The sequence below is a fragment of the Nicotiana tomentosiformis genome, chromosome 7, assembly GCF_000390325.3.
Source record: "Nicotiana tomentosiformis chromosome 7, ASM39032v3, whole genome shotgun sequence".
NCBI classification, from domain to species: Eukaryota; Viridiplantae; Streptophyta; class Magnoliopsida; order Solanales; family Solanaceae; genus Nicotiana; species Nicotiana tomentosiformis.
The window spans coordinates 58,774,593-58,789,053 of NC_090818.1; the positions used below are offsets into that span (position 1 = coordinate 58,774,593).

The 14,461-nt window shown below is 36.0% G+C and overlaps 1 protein-coding gene across 2 annotated transcripts; it reads left to right on the forward strand.

Moving 5' to 3' along the window:
* Positions 1-212: 212 nt before the first annotated feature.
* LOC104120849 (cleavage and polyadenylation specificity factor subunit 3-I) lies at positions 213-13,634 on the forward strand. Of its 2 annotated transcripts, none has more exons than XM_070181584.1 (6): positions 213-372; positions 951-1,104; positions 1,202-1,299; positions 6,907-6,952; positions 7,037-7,186; positions 11,791-13,634. In XM_070181584.1, the coding sequence occupies exons 2-6, from the start codon at positions 952-954 to the stop codon at positions 13,429-13,431; spliced, it is 2,088 nt and encodes a 695-aa protein (XP_070037685.1). In that variant the 5' UTR covers positions 213-372; position 951; the 3' UTR covers positions 13,432-13,634. The 2 variants fall into 2 exon arrangements, with proteins under 2 accessions (XP_070037685.1, XP_070037686.1); XM_070181585.1 differs by having other exon boundaries at positions 228-412.
* The last annotated feature ends 827 nt before the right edge of the window (positions 13,635-14,461 follow it).

Genomic DNA, 14,461 nt, shown 5'->3' on the forward strand with positions numbered 1-14,461 from the left:
GAATTTTTCAAAAGAATAGTAATGTTAGGTATTTAGAGGGGGAGGGCGAGGGCGAGTAGCATAGGAAACATGTAGATTGGAGGTAGGGTGAGCGAGGAGATTAACATAAAAAAAATATTTTTTACTCACTATTCAAATACTAAAAAAGTATTTTTCAAAAAAAGTTTTCTATTTACCAACTAAAAACAAAAAAACAAAATAATAAAACCACTCATTCTCCGGCCCAATTTCAATTCCAACGTTTATTGCAAAACAGCACTTCCTCTCACTCTCTACCTCGTCCGGCCGGTGAAAACCCGTCGAATCTCCGAGCTGACTTCACGTTTCCGAGCAAATCTCCAGCCGGAAGTAATTATTACTCGAATAGACCTTGTAAGCATCTTCAGTCTTCAGTTCAGGACTTAGGGTTTAGGTTCCTAACTCTTATTCTCTCTTGAATCTTTGTTCTTATTGGAGTTTAATTTCTTTTTGCTCCTAATATTAAAGTTTTTGTATGATTCAGCATTCTTCCCGCTTGCCATTTTTTTTTTTTTTGGCCGACATTGGTAAAAATTACCCCAAAAACATTGCCTTGTTCGTGATTGTGTATGTTCAGGGTTTTTACTGAGTAGAATTCTATCAGCGCCTATTTTAATTGATCTTTTCTTTTCATGAACCACACAATATGATAAATGGACCCTAAGTAGGTTTTGAAGTAGGTTGGCAGTCAGCTTAAAATTCCTCAAACTATGTTGAATAGAACATAAATGGATATCCGAGGACTCTTGTAGCTGTCAACTAATTTAGGATTGACACGTAGTAGATGAATTCTGCTGACTTTTATGGTATTGGTCATAATGAAACTGAATGATTGTTTAACCAGTTAAATTTTGGATTTCTTTTTATTATTTATCTCTTGCATGAAGATTAGTGTTTTCATAGTTTGATTTTATATGTTCTTTGGATGTAAGAATGGCGTCTACTGGACAACCACAGTCATCTTTGAAGAGACCTAGTCCTGCAGTTAATAGAGAAGGAGATAAACTCATTATCACTCCTTTAGGAGCTGGGAATGAAGTGGGACGGTCCTGTGTTTACATGTCTTTCAAAGGAAAAACAGTCTTGGTAGGCTACACGTCTTTGTCATTCTTCTTCAAAATCTTTCTTTTTTTTGGGCCACAAGTTCTGAACTCGATTAATTACATTTGATGTTTTTTGGCAGTTTGACTGTGGCATTCATCCAGCTTACTCAGGCATGGCTGCTTTGCCGTATTTTGATGAAATTGATCCTTCAACTATTGATGTCCTTCTCATTACCCAGTAAGTTTTCTGTGCCTTAGTTCTATAATGTTCATTTTATTGTTTGAAAGATTGTGTCTCAATACAGCACCTCAGCACAAGTTAATTTTTTTTCTTTCTATTTTCTTTTTCCAGCTTTATTCCACGACTGGCTTCTTAAACTTTTTTCTTTTGTTTATTGTTTTTTCTCTTGGTGGATGATTTTGAATGTTGAGTGTTAATTCTTTATGGGAAAACAGCACTTTTGGTCCTTGTGTTATTGCTTAATTTCAGTTTTAGTCCTTGTGATTAGGGGTGTACCGTGTACATAGGTCGGGTTGGTTCGGATTTTTCAATTATCAAACCAAACCAATGGTTTCGGATTTTTAAATTTATAAACCAAACCAAACCAACAAAGTTGGGTTTTTCAATCTGGGTTTTTCTCGGATTTTTTCGTGTTTTCGGGTTTTTTTCCGGTAAAGTCTTCATAGCATAAAATATGTAACTTGTGTTCCAAGAAACTAACACAATAATATGAGATAAATCATAGCATTATACTAAAATATTCAATAGCAAAGATAAAATAATAAAATTACATAAAACAAATATTGCTAATTAATAAGCCATAATGAAAATTAACATAATCTAAAAATACTATGTAGGTCAAGCTAAAATAAGTAAGTACTAATATTAATTACATAACTAAGCACTAAAGAAAAAGATAAACTAATTTATGCTTTTTCATTATAAACCAATGTAAAACTAAAATAATTATCCAAGACTATCGTCATTCCTAATATTGAATTGAATTTCTTTTGTTAGCATTAGTATTGATTTGAACTTTGTTTGAGTTACTACATTTATGGGCTATAAAATCTATTTACCATTAAAGAATGTTAAGTCTAAACTTGAAATAATACGTTAAAAGATAAAACAGTGAAAAAGTTTAAGAAATATTTATAAATTACATTACAATAAATATTTATATGTACAAAATATTTTTAAAAATTATATAAATTTACTATCTGGTTGATTTGGTTTCGGTTTGACTTTTTCTAGTTAAAACCAAACAAAACCAATTATGGTCGGATTTTATTTTCCAATACCAAACCAAATCAAATCAAACCACATCGGGTTTTTTTTCCGGTTTGACTCGGATTATCGGTTTGGTGCGGTTTATCGGTTTTCTTTGTACACCCCTACTTTTGATATTAAACGAAGCACATTTAACATTTAATTAAATAATGTGAGTTTTTTTGGTCCCTTCACCAGCTAAATATTAAGAAGGGAAATTCAGATATTTAAAAAATTTCAGCTTGATTTTAAGTCTTTAATCCCTCCATTTAGGTTAATAGTGGGTTAGTCATATTGATATTAAGTGGCAATAAATTGAATAGGTATTGAGTACAGTACTTCTCCCAAAGTGTTCTAACGGATGCAAAGCTCATCTGAGCTAAATTCATGGTGGAGCCTATTTGACTGTATATTGGTTTGATTCTTTATCAATTGGTTTGATTCTTTATCAAGTTCATGCTGCTAAAGGCTCCAGAAGAAGAGTGTTTAAGTTTCAACACAAGAAGAAAAACAAATTATAATGACGAAAGAAGATGCACAACTAAGTAGAATTAATATTATCGGCTCTTATGTTTGGGTGATTCTATGTGTTCTTGGTAGAGCTTTTCACGGCTCTTCTTATACAAGAGGTGTCAGAAAAAGGGCACTGTCATTAACCAACTAAAAAACCTATTCTTTAGTTGAATCCAAACGGAAGATGGGAGGAAAAGGGTTTCTTTGCTGAGCCAATGCAAATTAAAATGTTAGAATTAGGTTATTATTTGTGAGGATTTGTTGCTGAAAGTTGTACGTATAATATCCAAATTGCGCCTCTTAGTAGCTACTGTCAGTTTTTATTTTAAGTTCCTTTAGTGAAGGGACCAAAAGACAAGAGTGGGTTGCTCTAGTGGTGAGCACTCTCCATTTCCAACCAAGAGGTTGTGAGTTCGAGTCACCTCAAGAGCAAGGTGGGGAGTTCTTGGAGGGAGGGAGTCGGGGGTCTATCGGAAACAACCTCTCTCCCTGGGGTAAGGTCTGCGTACACACTACCCTCCCCAGACCCCACTAGTGGGATTATACTGGATTGTTGTTGTTGTTGTTGTAGTGAAGGGACCAATAACACTCATATTGTTTAATTAAAGGTTAAATGTGCTTCATCTAATATCACAAGGACTAAAATTGGAATTAACTGATAACATAAGGACCAAAGGTGCTATTTTCCAATTCTTTATTGTTCTGCTCATTTAAGGTTCAAACATAATATGGGACAAAGGAAGTAACTTTTTATATTGTTCTCTGCGCTGGCTTGTAATATTTTTTATTTTCGTGATTACACACTTATCTGTTGAAAAAGAAGATTTCCATTTGTGATTATACTCTCACATGTTTGGAAGTGCACAAACTTCAATTGGTTTGAATTCATCAATGGACTAGCTCATCACTATTTGAAATTATTTTTGTTATTATTGATAAAATGGTCCAGATAGGGGGACAATGCTTCAAAGATCCATTGACGAGTTATTAGAAGCAAAACGGCCAATGTTCAGAGAAAAAAAGTTTTACTAGCAATTCATTTTTAATTGTCACCCACCCTTCCAATTGTGAAGTTGTGGCTTTGATTATTTCAATGGTTGCTGCATAGAATTGTTTTTTATTGTTTTATGGAGCCGTGGGAGGATTGGCTAGTTGAGTGGAGGGAGTGGACTGATTTTTTATTTTTTTTAATAACCATGGTGTCCGGGCGAGCTTGTGCGCACCTTGACTAAATCTACGAGATAATCCTTGCTACCTCCCACCAGCACAACTACTAGGTAATATTGTTCACCAATGCTTGGATAGATGGTAAGAAATCACCTAGTATTTTGCCTCAACTGGGATTAGGGGAGTGTACTGATCTAGTTCATCTTATTATCTATTCTATGCGGTTCTGATTTTCAGTGAACTAGTCTTAGTGTACGTGCGTTGCGTGTGTACTCCATCACAATGAATTGATTTTCTTAAAAAATCACGTAAGGGTTATCTTAAAAGCTGTGTTTGAGTTATAAAATAAAAGTATAAGCTCTTAAAATTGATAAATGCTGATCCTATATAGCCTTTCTACCTTCTTAAGGTAGGGGTAAGGTCTGTGTACACTCTACCCTCCCCATACCCCAATAGTAGGATTACACTAGGTCTGTTATTGTTATAGTTGTAATAAAAGAAAAAAACCATGTCTCATAGAAGTCCTCCATCATCATTCAATATATTTATCTTAAATTTTGTTCTAATTATACAATTTTATTAGCTTAATTTCACTATTTATCATACTTTCTTTTTAGTTTTAGCTAGACACAATCTCTGAAGATTTAAGAGTTGTGATGAGAGTTTTCTTAAAAAGCTATTTTAAAGTTTATTCGAGAAGATAAAAATAGGGTTGCTATACTTTTATTACGATTCTTCAAAAATTGTCAAGTAACATAAATTGAAGAAATGAATCTTATACCTTCTCAATTTATTTTCCCTCAAAGGTTTCAATATTAAATATGCAGTAAGCTTTTAGTTACGAAATAAAAAAGAAAAATACTACTACAACAACAACGACCCGGTAAAATCCCACTAGTGGGGTTTGGGGAGGGTAGTGTGTACGCAGACCTTACCCCTACCCCGAGGAGTAGAGAGACTGTTTCCGAAAGACCCTCGGCTCAAGAAGACGAAAAGAGACAATATCAATACCACCAACATATACCATAAGAAAAAATAACATCATGAAAACCAGAAAATAAATGTAAAGCAAAAGTGATAGCCAGTAAATAGGCCCGACACTATGAAAAACAAAAGAGTAGTAAGACACAACATTGCCACTAGCCGTTTCAGACAAAAAAACCTACTAGACTAGCCGCACAAAGGTACGAACTAAGGCAAGACTCAACTACCTCCTAACCTACAACTCTAATACTCGACCTCCACAGCTTCCTATCAAGGGCCATGTCCTCGGAAATTTGAAGGCTCGTCATGTCCTGCCTGATCACCTCTCCCCAATACTTCTTAGGCCGCCCTCTACCTCTTCTCGTGCCTTCCAAAGCCAGTCGCTCACACCTCCTTACCGGAGCATCTAGGCTTCTCCTCTGTACGTGCCCGAACCATCTGAACCTCGCTTCCCGCATCTTGTCATCAATGGGAGCCACACCCACCTTCTTCCGAATATCATCATTCCTAATTTTTATAAAAAAGAAAAATAATTAATAATAATTCAGTTTGAATACTTTTGTTTACTTTTAATAATAAAAAAGATGAACCGTTTACTTTTGCTTCATTTCTGGTGTAAAGAAAGTTGTGTAGAGGAGGCAGAATCTCTAGTAGACCTGATAGGTGCACTGTAATCTTAGGTTGACATAGCTGGGTTTTGTTTTCCTTGTAAATATGGCTTGGCACTGCCCTAGTGCTGTTTTATTTATTAATATACATGTTGCCATTATAAAAAAAAAATCAGTTTGAATACATTTTATCTTTTACTATTTCATCCGCATTTCTTCAAGTTTGCAAATTTTAACCAAGTTAACTCTTAATACTTTATTATATATAATCGATTTGTTCATATGGAAACAAATTTATGGTCTCTAAGAATTGAGTCTCACTTGAAAAATGAATTTACTTTTATGAATTTGGGAAAGAATAGAATTTGATTCTTTTGCTAATTAGTTAATTCAAATACTTAATTATTTTTTTAAATGTTAAAAAAGTATTTATTTATATTGATTCAAATTCTTAATATTAGCTCATATCAAATTTTAAATTATATATTTTTAATAAAGAATTCTTTTTTCAAATGATTAAAAAAATCATATTTTTGCGCTTTGTGTTTGTTGAAGCATTAGTGCTATTAATTTTTGCAATCATTTTCTTTCTCTTTATTTCTCTTTTATATTGTTAAAAATATTTCTTAGTTATTTTTGTAGAGTGTAATTTTTAAACATATAGTTAATATAATTTTATGTTATTAATACTTATACCCAAGAAAAGAAAACATGAAAAATAGTTTTGTAAATGATTATTAATTATTTTGCTGTTAGTTTAACTTTTGACCTCGAATAGAATAAAATCTACAGTACATTGTTCTTATAAGATTAATATAACTATTTTCCATTTTTTTCTTCTTTATGGAATTCTTCGTATCATCCATCCTATATTTTAGTAGAAGTAAATTAAAGATGATAATACTTTATTAGAGGCAAAATCTTGATAATTTTAAAGGTCTAAATATTAGAAGTTCTTACCTAGTTCAAATAAGGAAAGGTTTAGAAGGTCAAAATTTTAGTCAATTTAAAAATCTTAAATATTAGGATAATAATTAAGTGACTATTTTGTCTAGTGTGAACTCTTTTTTAAAAGGGTAAAAAAGGGGAACAACATTTCACTAAGGTCCTTCGTACTTTTAATATAATATAGATTACATGCGCACTCGCTAATTGTCGTTGTAGTGCGTTCAAGTCCCTCGGCATGCATATTAACTGTTGACCATTTGTTTAGCTGTTTCTTTTTTATCCTGAATTTTTTTGGTTCCTTTTCCTTTTTATCTTACTCTAAATGCTTGCATTAACTTGCTCTAATGCTTTGCAGTTTTCACTTAGATCATGCTGCCTCCCTTCCTTATTTCCTCGAAAAGGTTTGTTTAGGGGTTCAAAATCTTTTTACTTGCAACTGTTTAGTACCTCTTTTGCTGATTCATATTAGCTCCTTTTATTTTCAGACTACATTTAAAGGGCGCGTATTTATGACTCATGCAACAAAGGCCATATATAAGTTGCTTTTGTCAGATTATGTTAAAGTGAGCAAAGTCTCGGTTGAAGATATGTTGTTTGATGAACATGACATTCTTCGCTCCATGGACAAAATTGAGGTTCGTTTTCAACATCCCATGATTGATCTCCAAGCAGTGTCTGATTAGTCATCATGCAGACATTTATGAAATTGATTCGTCATCACGCAGGCCGGCAGGCATACCATCACTTTGCGTTGGGTTGTTGTATACTTGTAATCTTGTATTTATCCCATAGAATTATAGGTTAAGTAAATGAAATTGTTATTATTATTGGTGACAATCATGTCATCATGCTGACCCTTGTGCACTGAAGAAACATCATGCAGGCATACCATCACTTTGGTGTTCTTTATAGTTTTATGTCAAATCTGCCGAGAGATATTTACTTTTACAGGCAAGAGATCTATAAATAAAACGCAAGAGATCTTTGCAGGGTTATATCTTGTATTCAAATTGTAAAGATAAATATAGCCCTACGTTGTGGTGCTTGGGAGCAAGATAAATCATACTTTAAGTTTGAAAATTGGTGGCTGAATTCCGAAGGTTTTGATGACAGAATCAGGAATTGGTGGTCTTTTTTGAATTTTCAGGAAGACCAGACTATATTTTAGCTTGCAAACTAAAAGCTCTCAAAGGTAAGTTAAAAGAATGGAGCAGAAGTTGTAAGGGAAATCTGGGAATGCAAAAATCAAAACTGCTGAGTCAATTGACAGGTTTTGATGCAACACAACAAACAAGAGCTTTGACAGAGGAGGAATCAGTGAGGAAGGCAGCTATCCTCATGGAATTTGAGGATCACCTCAAGAATGAAGAAAGTGCATGGAGACAGAAATCAAGGGCCCTGTGGCTCAAAGAAAGGGATAGAAATACAAAGTTTTTCCATCGCACTGCCAATGCACACAAGAGATGCAACAATATTGACCAACTAGTGATTCAAGATGAAACAGTGGAGGAGCCAAACAGAATAAAGAATGAGATCATTGAATTCTACAAGAAGTTATACACAGAACCTGAAGAGTGGAGACCTGCAGCCAATTTCGACAATTGTCCCAAAATTTCAGAATTAGAGAAGGAGTCTCTACAAAGCAAATTTGAAGAGCAAGAGGTCCTGAGCTGCCTGAAGATGTGTGCAAGTGACAAGGCCCCAGGTCCTCATGGATACACAATGGGCTTTTTCATTAAGTAATGGGATATTTTGAAGCAGAACATCATGGAGGCTTTCAACAACTTTCATTCCCAGGAGATGTTTGAGAAAAGCTTCAATGCAACATACATAGCTCTGATTCCAAAGAAGACGGGGGCCAAAGAATTGAGAGATTTCAGGCCTTTCAGTCTGATAGGGAGTTTCTACAAGCTGCTCTCAAAAGTCTTGACTAAAAGACTTAAGAGGGTGGTAGGCAAACTAGTAGATGCTCAACAAATGGCTTTTATCAAAGGAAGACAAATAATGGATGCAGTGTTGATTGCTAATGAAGCTGTGGACTCAAGAATCAAACAGAAAAAACCAGGAATTCTATGTAAACTAGATATTGAGAAGGCTTATGATCATGTCAACCGGAGATTTCTGCTGAAAATGTTAGAACAAAGGGGTTTTGGACAGAAATGGGTCAATTGGATGAAATTCTGTATCTCTACTGTCAGATTCTCCATTCTCATAAATGGATCTCCTGAAGGCTTCTTCCCTGCTTATAGAGGTCTAAGACAAGGTGATCCCTTATCTCCCTTCCTTTTCATTATAGCCATGGAAGGCCTGAACAACATGATTAAGGCAGCTAAAGTCAATTTATGGGTTAAAGGTTTTGAGGTTGACAGGAATGGATCAAACAGTCTAGAGATCACACATCTCCAATATACTGATGATACTCTAGTCTTTTGTGATGCTGAAGAGGAGCAATTGAGGTTTCTGAGGATTATCTTGGTTCTGTTTGAGGGAATCTCAGGACTCCACATCAACTGGAGAAAGAGCCATATTTATCCCATTAATGAAGTTTATAATATGGAGCAACTGACTTTTGTACTGGGAGGAGAAGTAGGGTCTCTACCTACTATATACCTTGGGATGCCGTTGGGTGCAAGATCTAAATCCAAAGAGATTTGGAACTCAGTTATTGAAAAATGCGAGAAGAAGATGTCAAGGTGGAAAGCACAATATCTATCAATTGTGTATCTATCAATAGGGGGAAGGCTAGTCTTAATCAACTCAGTATTAGACTCACTTCCTACCTACATGATGTCTTTGTTCCCAATTCCAGCCGGAGTTATACAGAGATTAGACAAACTCAGAAGATCATTCCTTTGGCAGGGGAATAAGAAAAAAAAGGTCTTCCATTTGGTCAAATGGAAATCCCTCACGGTGGCGAAAAGGCAAGGTGGTCTGGGAATCAGAAACTTGAAGAATCAAAGCAAGGCTCTCAAAATGAAATGGCTATGGAGATATTCTCAAGAATCCCAAAACTTATGGAGCAAAGTGATCAAAGCTAAGTATGGTGAGGAAAATAACTGGGTGTCAAAGAAAGTCAGCACATCATATGGAGTTAGTGTGTGGAAATCCATCAGGGCACTTTGGCCTACAATGAAGAATAACACTTTCATTAGAGTGAATAATGGAAGGAAAACATCATTCTGGAATGATAACTGGTTGGGACATAGATGTCTAAAGGAACTTTACCCTGATATGTTTGGTTTGGCACAAAACCAACAGAAGACAGTAGCTGAAATGTGGACTTCTCAAGGATGGGAACTCACCCTTAGAAGAATGTTATATGATTGGGAGATAGCAAGATTAACTGACCTCTACAACAAGCTGGAAGCATTCAAAGGAATACAGGAAGGGGTGGACTCACTTTGGTGGCAGAGGCACAATAGAGGGGTCTATCAGGTGAAGGCAGCATATAAGATTTTGAATCAAAGTGATCTACAGATAAATGATTGGTCATGGAAGCATATATGGAGAACCAAGAATTCCCTATAAGGTAGCTTGTTTCACTTGGCTACTAGCAAAGGAGGCTGTCTTAACCCAGGATAATCTCATAAAGAGAGGAATCTCTTTGTGTTCAAGATGCTTTCTATGTGGGGAAAATGCCGAGACAGTTAGCCATCTATTTATACACTGCAAGATAACAGACCAACTATGGAAATTTTTTATTAGTCTTAGGGGTATTTCGTGGACAATGCCCTGCAGGATTACAAAAGTTCTTTTTAGTTGGGAAGAAGCTGGAGCTGAAGCAACTAACAGAGATAGATGGAGGACTGTTCCAGCATGCATCTGGTGGATAGTTTGGAAAGAAAGGAATGCTAGATGTTTTGAAGACAGAAGCAACTCAGTGCAGAAGATCAAACTCAATTGTATTCTTCTTTTTTGTTTTTGGTGTAAACAAATTTACACAGAAGATACACTGTCAATCCTAGACATACTAGGATCTTGCTAGGACTGCACACTAGCACATCCAGCTAGCATTTACCTGTAAATATGGTTCCCAGTACAACCTATGTACTGACTTTATTAATATATACTAACGTTATCAATTCAAAAAAAATAATTGTAAAGGGTTATGTTAAACCATTTCCTATGTTCAGCATCTAGAATGTTAGAAATACTTGTTCGTAATTATGATACTTCCCTTTATTTCTTGTACTCTAGATTCCTATATGAGGAGCTCTTTCCTATATACTTTCTTCACTAATTCAATGGTAGCTTCTCTTTTCTCATGTAGTTAAACATTTTAACATGAAAATAAGTTCAAATGAAGCAACAAGTTCGAAACATGTCCCGGACAAAAGCTTGGTATTTAAGTGGGGGAGTAGAGGGGTGGGCCCATCATCCACTTAGCTTCAACCCGTGCACCGCTGACCTCGAGAATTTCTCAATTATCAAAAGAAATTTAAAATGAATCAATATAAAAACCAATTTGCTAAAGTATTAAATTGTGGTGGAGGTGGAATGGTGGGAGGAGTAGAGTATTGCTAATTTGGGGATGCGATGGAAACGTTAACACAAAAAAGTTTCCTTGGCCTATGAACAGGAATATGGAATCAAGGCAATATGTTATTTCTTCACCGAGAAGGTAGGATTCTGATTGTGTTATTTGATCTCTCTTGACTATAAGGGGTTGTGCAGTGGAAATTTAAATCTTCTGGACTCTTTGGGTTCCCTTTTGTTTAATTGTCCCGAAGAGTGTTAAATGTAACTTAGAATTAAATGTTTCTTAGAGAAGCAATTGATGATAGATAGTGCTTTTCATTTAGCTAAGAGAGTTTCAGAGCTTTGCGTGTATTCATTGTAGCGTCTGGGTTCCATGAATGATTAAAATTAATCTTCTTACTGGTTATCAAAAAAATTAATGTTTTTACTGAGGAAAAGGATAGATTGTGCCTTGAATGTGCCATCATGCCAATTGGACATCTGCAATCTGGGAGAAATACATGCAGTTTATGAATGTCAGAGAGTATAGGCACTAATTCATGTTTTGGTTAGACCAGTTTTAAAGTTATTTTTTTTCTTTCTAATTTCATATTGTAGAGAGCCATGTTTTTATGTAGGTTCACCACTTTGTTACATTTTTCATAACACTTGTATACTGGGTTTTTCCCACCATATCAATGGATCACTTTATCATTCTTTTTAAAAGATTTATCAACATATATGGCTAGGGTTATTTGACATGTGAAAACTTGTTCTGTAGGTTGTCGACTTCCATCAGACTATGGAAGTAAATGGCATTCGCTTTTGGTGTTATACTGCCGGTCATGTCCTTGGTGCTGCCATGTTTATGGTTGATATTGCTGGTGTTCGAGTTCTCTATACAGGAGACTACTCCCGTGAAGAAGACAGGCATCTCCGTGCTGCTGAGACCCCAGAATTTTCTCCAGATATTTGCATTATAGAATCAACTTATGGTGTTCAACTCCATATGCCACGTCAGATAAGAGAGAAGCTTTTCACTGATGTGATACACTCAACACTCATGCAAGGGGGTCGGGTGCTGATTCCTGCTTTCGCCTTGGGACGTGCACAGGAACTTCTCCTTATCCTGGAGGAATATTGGTCTAACCATCCTGAACTTGCTAATTTCCCCATATATTATGCTTCTCCACTTGCAAGAAGGTGTATGGCTGTCTATCAGACTTACATCAATGCCATGAATGAAAGGATCCGCAATCAGTTTGCCAGCTCAAATCCCTTCAATTTCAAACATATTTCTTCCCTGAACAGTATTGAAGATTTTATAGACAACAAACCATGTGTGGTGATGGCAAGCCCAGGTAGTCTTCAAAGTGGTTTGTCAAGGCAACTGTTCGATAAATGGTGCTCTGACAAGAAAAATGCTTGTGTTATACCTGGGTATATGGTGGAAGGAACCTTGGCGAAGACTATCATCAATGAACCGAAGGAAGTCACCTTACAAAATGGCTTGAGTGCTCCACTTAATATGCAGGTTCATTATATTTCATTCTCAGCTCATGCGGATTATGCTCAGACTAGTACCTTCTTGAAAGAACTTATGCCTCCCAACATAATTCTAGTCCATGGAGAGGCTAATGAGATGGGAAGGCTCAAGCAGAAACTTACCTCTCTCTTTGCTGATGGCAATACTAAAATAATTACTCCCAAGAACTGCCAATCGGTTGAAATGCACTTCAACTCTGAGAAAATGGCTAAAACTGTTGGAAAGCTGGCTGAAAAGACCCCTGAAGTGGGTGAAATCGTCAGTGGTTTACTTGTAAAGAAAGGTTTCACTTACCAGATCATGGCACCTGATGATCTCCATGTCTTTTCTCAGCTATCCACTGCAAATGTCACACAGAGAATTACTATCCCGTATTCAGGTGCTTTTGCCGTTATACAACACAGGCTTAAGCAAATCTATGAAAGTGTAGAGTCCTCGACAGATGAGGAATCTGGTGTTCCAAGTTTGCGAGTGCATGAGCGAGTGACGGTGAAACAGGAGTCAGAGAATCATCTCTCCCTTCATTGGACAGCAGATCCAATTAGTGACATGGTATCTGACTCCATCGTGGCATTGGTTTTGAATGCCAGCAGGGAGATGCCTAAAGTATCAGTTGAGTCGGAAACTTTGATGAACGAGGAGGAAGATGCCAAGAAAGCTGAGAAAATAGTCCATGCACTCCTTGTTTCTCTGTTTGGTGATGTGAAATTTGGGAACGACGGTAAGCTGGTAATAAATGTTGATGGGAATGTGGCTCATCTTGACAAACAAACTGGTGATGTTGAATGTGAAAATGAAGGTCTCAAGGACAGAGTGAGGACTGCATACCGGCGAATTAGAAGTGCTGTGAAGCCAATACCTCTTTCTGCATCTTAGTCTCTTGTACTTTTTCTTTACTGAGTTAGAGTTTGTATGCAAGAAGTACATTGTAGTTTATTTTCAGCTTCATAGATAGGAAGCAAAATTTATTCTGAATTCTCTCTTTTCCCTCTAATTTGTTTGATCAGAAATTTTCTTCTGTTCCAAGTTGTGGATGTTGGTGTTATGCATTTGGGTAATTTTGGTATAATTTTCTCCAAGGTACTATGTTTATTTTCCTTAGATTTGGATGTTTGAGCTGGAGATAAATTCTTTACCAGTCCTTGATGAACTGGCCATGAATGTTGTGATCAGAAGTTTTAAAAAGCAATCTTACCCGATTATTTGCAGCTCCCCTTTCAGACGCATCCCATCCAATGGCATTTCTGTTTGATGATTACAATACTTTTGGGCAGAATACTGTTTGTCAGTTTTCAGATTTGTATAGTGAATAATTCTCCAATCATTGGTCCGCTAGTTTAAAATAGACTTGTTGCTCTTCTTTTTCCTTGATTGGATGTTGTTAACTTTAACGGACACTAGTTGTGTTCCTTGATTGATCAATTCTAAGTCTCATTTTTTATTGGAATTATGTTGACAAAAATGTTTTCTCTTTCTTCAGGGAAGGGATAAATAGTTCAAATGATAAATTAGACCCTTAATCCCTTATCATGAATGTTCAATAAAGTTGCATCTTTTTACTGCAGATATACTTCAGAAGCTAAATTCGATCTATCATCTTTGCACTCTCACTGCAATGTTTTAAAATCTGCAGGTTTGCTGCGTCAACAGCACAACTATACCTTAATCTCAAGCGAATTGAGTCCGGGTATGTGAATCTTTATTGTCCCATCTAAGTTTGTCTTATTCCAATAAACAACTCCGTCTGTATGAGCTTGCTCACATTGCCATCCGATAAGGGAGGAGATCTAGTTGTAGTATGTATGTTGACAATCAATTTAAAACTAGTCAACTTATAATGCTGTGTACGATCAAGACCGATCCTCCGTCATAAAGACCAGTCGAGACGATGACGTTTCGATCGAAG